The 10,000-nt window shown below is 48.8% G+C and overlaps 1 protein-coding gene across 1 annotated transcript in view; it reads left to right on the top strand.

Annotated features, from left to right (window-relative positions):
* LOC134079069 (voltage-dependent T-type calcium channel subunit alpha-1I-like) overlaps positions 1 to 10,000 on the top strand; it is a 163,026-nt gene that overhangs the window by 75,424 nt on the left and 77,602 nt on the right. Inside the window, exons 6-9 of the mRNA XM_062535242.1 lie at positions 178 to 520; positions 1,725 to 1,817; positions 8,273 to 8,477; positions 9,713 to 10,000. The exon at positions 9,713 to 10,000 is cut by the window's right edge and continues 98 nt beyond it. Of these exons, the coding sequence (XP_062391226.1) occupies positions 178 to 520; positions 1,725 to 1,817; positions 8,273 to 8,477; positions 9,713 to 10,000 (929 nt within the window). The remainder of the gene's footprint in view (positions 1 to 177; positions 521 to 1,724; positions 1,818 to 8,272; positions 8,478 to 9,712) is intronic.

The raw sequence follows: 10,000 nt of genomic DNA, 5'->3' as shown, positions 1-10,000 counted from the left end.
ACCGTTTTCTCTCTCTCCTTCTCTTTCTCTCTCTTTCTCCCTCTCTCTTTCTCTCTCTCTCTCCCTCTCCCTCTATCTCTCTATTTCTCTCCCTCCCTATCTCTCTCTCTTTCTCTCCCCCTCTCTCTCTCTCCCTCTCCCTCTCCTTTTCTCTCTAATCTCTACCCTCTCCCTCAGTAAAACGGGCATCACCCTGCCCAAGCCCTACTACCACCTGGACGAGGAGGACGAGCGGCCCTTCATCTGCTCGCTGGCGCAGGACAACGGCATCATGTCGTGCCAGGACGTGCCGGCGCGGCGCGAGGGCAACCGCGCCTGCTGCCTGGACAAGGACGACGTGCTGCACCGGCAGGCGCTGGGCCTGGGGCCCGAGCCGCTGGTCAACGGCAGCGCCAGCGGCGACGGCCTGTGCGTCAACTGGAACCAGTACTACACGCGCTGCCGCACCGGACACAGCAACCCGCACAAGGGCGCCATCAACTTCGACAACATCGGCTACGCCTGGATCGTCATCTTCCAGGTGAGGGAGGGTGGGGGCAGGTGGTGGGGTTGGTCATCGTCCAGGTGAGGGGGAGAGGGGCGGGTGGGGCAGGTGGCGGGGTTGGTCATTATCCAGGTGAGGGGAGAGGGGGGGGGGCATCTTCCAGGTATGATAGGTGTGGGCAGGTGAATCGATGGGATGGTCATCTTCCAGATGAGGGGGGTTGGGTGAATGGGGGGGTGGTCATCTTCTAGGTGAGGGGGAGGGGCGAGTGGATCGTCATTTTCCATGTGAGGGAGGTGGGTGGATGGGGGGATGAGGAAGGAGAGGTGGGATGGATGGGGGGACGAGGAAGGAGAGGTGGGTGGATGGGGGGACGAGGATGGAGAGGTGGGTGGATGGGGGGAAGAGGAAGGAGAGGTGGGTGGATGGGGGGGATGAGGAAGGAGAGGTGGGTGGATGGAGGGATGAGGATGGAGAGGTGGGTGGATGAGAGGGAGCGTGCAGTTGGAAGTGGTGGGGGTTGGATACGATGGGATGTTCTGGAACCTTCCTCACTGATTCCGTGCTAGACTCTTGATAGAATATGATGTTCCGCTAATATACCTGAATTGCCAGAGACTGGGACAAGTGAATGGTCTCTGTCTGGCTATTCTATTTCCCCTCTTCTTTGTCAGTGTGACCTCCTCTATTACTGCTAGAAGGGGTACCAGGTGCTGTCCTCCACATGACCTTCAGCACAGTCCTACGGTCATTTCCCGCATATACTGTAAGCCGCATTGTGTGTAAGCCGCAGGACAGTGCTTTATGCATAGTTAAAAGAAACAAAGCCACATGAACACCATATGAACTGCCCCCCTGAACTAACCTCATAACTGAAGAAAACTACACGGGACGTAGATCAGGAAAATGAATGTGCTGTTTAGATGAGGTTGCCTAGGCACAGGGAGTCTAGTGCGTAAGAGCTGTTTAGTGCTGTGTGTGTGTGTGTGTGTGTGTGTGTGTGTGTGTGTGTGTGTGTGTGTGTGTGTGTGTGTGTGTGTGTGTGTGTGTGTATGTGTGTGAGGTTCAGTCGTGACTTCTGGTGATTTTTTGTTACTTGATGCACCTGATTTTTTCTGAAACTCTGATGTGTCAAGAGGTCTGCTGATGAGTCATAAAATGGATAACTCTCTTTCTCTCTCTCTCTCTCTCTCTCTGTGTGTGTGTGTGTGTGTGTGTGTGTGTGCGCGCGCGCACGCAGGTCATTACACTGGAGGGCTGGGTGGAGATCATGTACTACGTGATGGATGCTCACTCCTTCTACAACTTCATCTACTTTATCCTGCTCATCATTGTAAGTGATAAAGATACAGACACACACACACACACACGGACACACACACGGACACACATGCGCACACGCACACACAGCAATCATAGTCTCTCACAAAATTGCAGGTCGGCAAGTAGAACTCATCACCAAGAAACAATTTCATGCATAGACAGACACAGACACTTACATGCATGCAGTCTTGTCAAGCACGCACAATACCCACATGTCAACCTACTAGACCTATTACATGCACACATGCATGAATGCGCGCACACACACACACACACACACACACACGCACACGCACACGCACACGCACACGCACGCACACACACGCGCGCAATCGCGTGCGGTCAGGAAGTCAATTACTTGCTTCCTCTATAGATGGAGATTATATCACATGTGGTCTATTGCACTGAAGTCTTTCTTCACCCATACTATCATGCACATGTTCACAAGAGCTTACTGTGTAGCCCTCACTATTAAATAGCTCTCATTACATAGGCAGTGTGTTAACACAGCGTATTACAGATTGCTTACGATGCACCATAGTGCAGTGGACTTCACATTTAGTTGAAAGACATAGCATTGCAAATGAATGACATAGCATTGCATCTATTTGCGTAATTGTAAAGCATCATTGACTTTCGTCCCACAGCCTTCTGTATCCTGACTGTACTTTTCATAACCAGCAGCTTCTGTTCACAGTACCTGTGTGTCTGCCTGTCTTTCTGCGTGTGTGTGCATGTATCTGTATACATGTGTGTGTGCGTGTGCGTGTGCGTGTTCGTGCGCGTGTGCGTGTGTGTGTGTGTGTGTGTGTGTGTGTGTGTTAGTTTGATGCATAAAGGGGAGAGTCGTGATGATTCAATTCTATCTTGGTGTAAACAGATGTGTCGTGTGAGTGTCTCTCTCCTCCTCACGTTCACCTCTCTGTCACGTCACAGTGTTTCCCTCTCCTTCTCTTCCTCTTCTCCTCTTTTCTTCCTCTCTTCATCTTCTCCTCCCTCTCTCATCCTACGTTTGTCATACTCATCTCTCTCTTCCTCCCTCCCTCCCTCCCTTCCTCCCTCACTCAGTCAGTCTCTGTTTTTCATTACTTATTTTTTCCTCCTCATTTTCTCTCTCTCCCTCCCTCTCTCCCTCTCTCCCTACCTCTCTTTCTCTCTCCCTCTCTCCCAACCTCTCTTTCTCTCTCCCTCTCTCCGTCTCCATCTGTATCTTGGCAACAGAAGCATCACTCGACTGTTCGAAAATGAATTCCGTTCGTCTAATCCTTCCTACCAGCACCTTCCATCAGCCCCCCCCTCCAATACAAACCACACACACACACACACACATACAAGCACACCTACACACACACACACACACACACACACACACACACACACACACACACACACTTTCACTCCATCACCGTTATTCAATATACAGTATGGGACAGACTGGAGCTCAATCACTTGGATGCCCTCTAAGGGGGAGACTCACTGGACTGGGAAAGGAAAAAAGACAAAAGAGAAAAACAGTAGACGAGTGTTAATTGAACACGTCACTCAGTCATCTGTTGACATCTCAAACGAGCCCAAGGCCACCACTTGGCCAATATCTTTACAAGGGAGATGATTCTTTTGCACAACTATCTACCTTTCACTCTGTGATAGGACAGGTATAGTTGAGTATGATGAAGTTCAGCGTTCTAGAGTGTGAACGTTCAGAGCATTATGGCCCATGTGTCAACCAGCGTTGTTTTTGCCTAAATGTCTGTGTCTGTCCATTCATCCATTAATCTTCTGCTTGTACGCTTTAGCATGTTATGTCCTATATTTTGCATATGTTTACATACCGTAAAACTCCAAACAATAGCCCGGGCTTTTATTTTGCCAAATTGCCAAAATGCACCGGCGTGTATTTGAGACAGGCGTCTATATGAGACAGGCGTTTAATTTAGTGGTGTTAGTTGAGTGTAGGTTTATTGTAGGATTAGAGATAACTACCCAATAGCATAAGCAGACAGAAAGCATGACAACAGGAGGTTACCACATTATAGTAGGGTAGGCTATATTTATTTATTTAGCCTATAATTCGAATGTGTTTCACAAATCAGATCATATTAGAACTAGCCTACTATAATAGGCTATGTCTTAAATTATTGGCAGCTTAAAATAACGAAACGATGTGACAGCGGGCTGAACAATTCAAGTTACCATCGAGCCTGTGAACTTGTTGCCCCTGATAATACATCAACAATAAAGAATGAATGCTACCCTGTAAAACAACTGCAATCGTGTGATTAAAAATGATCCTATTAATCGCTATCACCGTGATCCTCAACTAGGCTACAAGTTGATTTGCGAATTCCTCCTCGTCGCTCTCCTCCACTTGCCTGCCTTGCTTGCGCAGCTCCCGACCAGATGCGCAGGGCTCTCCCTCTTTGGAGACAGACGTTACAGCTCAGCCTTTACGCACCCTCTTTGGATCAACCGAGAAATATCTTGCCGCTGCTTCTCCCGAATTTTGTTAGGCAAATTTGACAACTGTCAGCTTAAATGTCATTTAAATCAAGTCTTTTTCTTTTCCGCCATGGTATTGAGAGAAACGCGGAGAAACGTGGAGAAACGAGAGAAAGTGAAACTAAACAAAGAAAGTTCGTGATAGAATATGTTGTCTAGTGCGCAAATTTAACAAAATGGCATTAATTAAATAATGCAGGACATAGGCCAATGTCGAAAAAAGTTAAGAATTTGGAACTCTATAGCTGGCTTTCACCTCCGCAGTCATGCAATTATACATTTAGTGTGCGCAATCTGTACCATCGATGATCACCACCACCAGACGATCTGACGGGTATAAGAAGAGTAAATACAACTCGAAACAAAAAAAACAGACCAGGCTTCTGTTGGAGACCGGCCTATAACCCCAAATCTGTAGTCACACCGGGCGTTTAAAAGAGACATGCGTCTATTTGGGACTCGGCTATTGTTTGAAGTTTTACGGTACATATGGACTTGATCAGCAGATCAACTCTGCACACTTCATATATACATTTAATTATTTTTTTTATGGGCTAAAACAAGAACAAGGAACAAGAACATGGAATGAAGTCAAACAAAACAATTTATTGTCTTTTGACCCTTTTCCCACATGTACAAGGACACTGGTCATAGTCCTGCCCATTGTCATCAGCCTTTCTTTTTCTGGTTGAAGGCGTCTTTGGCATGTCTCTCTCCTCCGTGACTTGAACAACCACTGAGAAGTAGAGTGTTTGGTCCCAGTAATAAACTGAATACCGCCACAGCCCCGGGATCTCCTTCCTGCCAGAGTGTTGTATTGGAGTAAACACTTCATAGAACACCAGTCCATACACCGACACCTGGACACTGTACCGGGTAGTGGGGCCCAAATCGGCATTTCTCTCCCCCAGCTTTTCGGCGTGCCATGGTACTTGGAGAGCAGCAGGGGGCATCATCTGAGGCCTTTGTTTTTCCATAATAACCTGTGGCTGGTAGGCTGTGGCCTGGGAGTCCGGTTTGAAGACAGGGCAGCTTGAGCCTGTGTAGGCTTTCCAGGCCTCTTTGACGGGATGGTTACCTGGGGATGGCAGGAAGGGGGCCCACAGGACTTGTAGGCTCGGGTCAGCTGGAGGCACATAAGGATGAGCACCTCTGAGCCTCTGGTGGAATGATGGGAGTCTATTTGCAATGCAGTGCAGCGCGTCAAAATCCAAAGGTTCATCTGGTCTCATATTGGTCACCACAGCACAGACCTGTGTCAGGCCAACTGATGAGCTGGTACCTATAGAGTATAGAAATGGTAATCAACTTAAGAAGCTTAAGGTGGTCTTAATACATTTTTACTACAACTAATATACTGTATTTATAAAGCTTCAAGTCAAAAATATTTGTTTGAATCATACCTGGATGATCAGGGTTGGATGGCTCGGGGAAACAAAGTTTCAAGATGTAGCGATCATCATAATCAGCATACCGGTATTCCATGTTTTGTTATTTTGTGTAAAAGTAAAAGGCCTGGGAGAAGAATATCTGTGTCTCTCTCTGTCTCTCTATCAAGAGTTGTGTCTGATTTCTCACGAAAATTCTACTTTGCCGAAAATTCTTAATTCTTAGAATTCTTAGAGTTCTAGAATACCACCATGGCAACAAAGTGAATGCAAAAATTGAAAGTAAGCAAGTAGCCTAAAAGCAAAGATTCTAGAACAGAGCTCTGTTCTAGAATCTTTGCTAAAAGTGATGCTAAAATGATGCTGGAAATGAAGCCTAGGGAAAATAAACCAGGCAGTTTACATTTGAAAGCCTGATTTTGAAAGCCTGATTTGATATTTAACCAGGTTCACCATAATAAAGTTAGCATAATTGTACATCTAAAGAAAAATAGATAGATGGCTAGATAAATAATTTTGTCGCTCCACCCTCACCAACACGAGTACAAGGCCTCAAATGAAAAACTGAAATACAGTACATGAAAACACTTACACATAGACACTCCAGCAGAGGGGAAATTAGGATGGCATGAAACTCACACACACACACACACACACACACACACACACACACACACAGAGAGAGACACATAGCACGCAGTTGAACAGCGTTTGACAACAATCAAGAGCAGTAGCACTCTGATGAAGTGGCCCGTACTGATGTTGCATAAGAGGGCGGAAAACAAATGCGGAATGCTCTCCACCATGGTGTTGATCGCATCATCATAAAACCATCCAAACTGAAGCCCTAATAGCACAAGGCATGTGGTAAAAAGGGAAGAGAGGAGTGAAAGAACAAGAGTACAAGTCATAAGACTGATATCAGATGAAGCAGCGTGGGCTACCGACTGTAAACGGCCCATTTGCACATTTTGTAGCAGCAGAATAACAAAATGGCTCCTTTCACGGTGCTGCGCAGGCCGATTTGGGATCATTTAAGCAATTGGTCGCTGAGAGCCACAATTCCGTTCTCAGCACCCTCCTCTGTCGGAGCCTAAAAAGAAGAAATAAAGCAACAAGAGGGATTAGCACAGAAAAAGTGGCGAGCCAGCCAGTGAGCCCCGCAGATTAAAGCGGCTTAAACTGTGTTGCTACTTTTATTTTTTATTTCTGTTTTTTTTTTTTATTCTTAAACCAAAACATTGCTTAAGAGCAGTGGAGGAGTTCTAACCGGCTAGGCAGCGCAGGCAGACGAGCCGGAGAGAGAGAGTCCCGGGTCTTTTGGGGCCACTCGCTCAGCGATCAGACGGCTCGAGTCGGCGGTGTTTAGCCGTGCCGTGGTGGAGGCCCTTAGGTGCGGCGGATAACGAACCCAAAGCGGGCCGCTTTAGAGTGGGTTTCACTAGGCCGCGCACGCACACACATGCGAATCGATCCGATCTGGGGGATGAACTGCAGTGATTTGTCTCCTCTCGTGATGGGATGGAGGAAAAGTGATCTGCCATTTATTTAGAGGTGACTTCTCTGACTCTCTATCCCCACGTTCCTCTCACCGTTTCGCTCTCTCTTCCACTTTTTCTTTCTCTCTCTCCATTTCTTTCCTCCATTGCATCCCTCCTTCCTTGTCTGTGCAGGCCTCTTGTTACTGTCTCCCTGTGATTTATTTATTAAGTGAGGGATTTCCCTCATTCCTTTGGCTCACCATTTTTGTCCTCCTCCTTCTCTCTCTCTCTCTCTCTCTCTCTCTCTCTCTCTCTCTCATTCTCTATCTCTCTCTCTCTCTCTCTCTCTCCCTCTCTCTCTCTCTCTCTTTCTCTCTCTCTCTAGCTCACTCACTCTGAGTCACTCACTATCATCCATGCCTGCAGAGCACCCACTCTGTTGTTCTTGGTGTCATTGCTTGGGGGAAAAGGGGAGCAACTTGCAAATGCAAGTGAATAATTGCATTCACACGCATAAGCGCTCGCACATACACACATACTGTATACACATTTAAGCACACACACACACACACACACACAGACACACACACACACGTGCAGAAGCACATAAACACTCATGTGTAAGGACACACACTCGCAGTATGTATGCAAATGACTCCATATGCGGACACCAAATGACACCTTTATTCTCTCTCACACATGCACTTACACACAAACATACTCTTCAGGTGCCCTTCTCTAACCATATGCACACACACACATTCAACCACCACAACTGAAACACATTCACACACACACACACACACACACACACATACACACACACATACACACACGCACGCACGCACGCACACATTCACCCACCACAACTGAGACACATTCACACACACGCACGCACGCACACACACACACACACACACACACACACACACACACACACACACACACACATTCACCCACCACAACTGAAACACATTCACACACACACACACACACACACACACACACACCACAACTGAAACGCACACACCGTCACACTACTCCCCTACACCCCTCTCTTATACTCTCTCTCTCTCTCTCTCTCCGCCCTCCCTCAGATCGGCTCCTTCTTCATGATCAACCTGTGCCTGGTGGTGATCGCCACGCAGTTCTCGGAGACCAAGCAGCGCGAGCACCAGCTGATGCAGGAGCAGCGCGCCCAGTGCCTCTCCTCCAGCACGCTGGCCTCCATGGCCGAGCCGGGCGACTGCTACGAGGAGATCTTCCAGCTGGTGTGCCACGTGCTGCGCAAGGCCCGCCGACGCACCGCCGCCGCACTGCACCTGCTCGGGGCGTGCCCTCCTGGAGGAGGAGCAGGAGCAGGAGGAGGAGGAGGAGGAGGAGGAGGGGGGAAGCCCCCTGGGGTGGAGGTCGGGGTGGATGGACTGGTGGTGGGGGAGGAGGGGGGACGAGGAGGTGCGGAGAGGGCCAACATCAACGGAGGAGAGAGGGGACGACTCCGGGAGGTCCAGATGGGTGAGTGGACAATGTGGGGGAAAGGGGAGATGGGTGAAGAGATGGGGTGGGGGGGAGAGAGAGAAAGAGGGAGAGAGAGAGAGAGAGAGAGAGAGAGAGAGAGAGAGAGAGAGAGAGAGAGAAAAAGAGAGGGAGAGAGAGAGCAAGGGAGGGAGGGAGGGAGGGGGAGGGATTGAAGGAAAGAAAGAAGAAAGGCACAGAAGTTTGGAGTTCTGCAAATGCTGAGGAAAAAAATATTTTGAATTTGGATGAGAACATTTCCAGGAAACATGAAAGGAGGGGGACAGAGTGAGGTGGATAGAGAAGAGGAGGGGAGGAGAAGAGAAGGGGAGAGTGAGAGAGGATCAGAGAGAGGGAGGTGAACTATCAGGAAGAGGAGGAGCGTTAGACAGGGGGAGGTGGGCCGGAGAGGAGAAAGGGATGAATAAGAGCTGGAGAGAGAGGACAGGAGATGAGATGAGACGAGACGTGAGCAGACACAGAGAGAGAGAAGCGAGGAGAGGAGAAGAGAGCTCCGTGCCTATTGAGATCCCGCTCTGCCTGTGAGATGAACGCTCTTACCCCGTGTCATTGAAACCGTGATAAACCCGCCGTCTCCCCCTCATTAACTATGAATGGGCTGCAAATGAATACAAATGTGGCGCCACACCACTATGCTGCATTATGCACCTGTGGGGGTTCGTTATCTAGCCATTAATTCAACACTCTCTTTATCTCTCTCTCTGTCTCTCTCTCAATTCAAATATGCTTTATATTTCTTTATACTTCTCTCTCTCTTTCTCTCTCTCTCCCTTTCTCTATCTCTCTCTCCATCTCTCTCCCTCTCTCTCCCTCTCTCTCTCTCATTCATTCATTCATTCATTCATTCATTCATTCATTCATTCATTCAAAGGCGCTGTTTGGTACTGTGTTGCTAAAGCTAATGTTACAAATAACACAGTAGTATCACCAAGGGAAATAAAAAAGCTCCCTCTCTCTCTCTCTCTCTCCATTTCTCTTCCTCTCTCTCCCTCTCTCTCCAGACCTCCACTGTCCGCACTGCTACAAACCCGAGCACATCACCGCGGACAACCCCACTGACCTGGCCCTCACCCCCAACACCGCCACCGCCGAACCCTGTCCCTATTGCTCCGTGGCGCTGTCACTCATCGACGGGGCGGGCCCCGGGGACGGCTCGGCCAATGGGGACAAGGAGACGGGCTCTGCGGCGGAGACGGACGGGAAGGGCAGCGAACCGGACGGCGAGGGGAAGGGCGAGGGGCGGACGTGCAAGGGCCGCTGCCGGGCGGTGTGGGTGGAGGTGCGCATCA

Source organism: Sardina pilchardus, chromosome 1 (assembly GCF_963854185.1).
Source record: "Sardina pilchardus chromosome 1, fSarPil1.1, whole genome shotgun sequence".
NCBI lineage: Eukaryota > Metazoa > Chordata > Actinopteri > Clupeiformes > Clupeidae > Sardina > Sardina pilchardus.
Note: the sequence above shows the minus strand (reverse complement) of the source record. Positions and strands in the feature narration are given on the sequence as shown.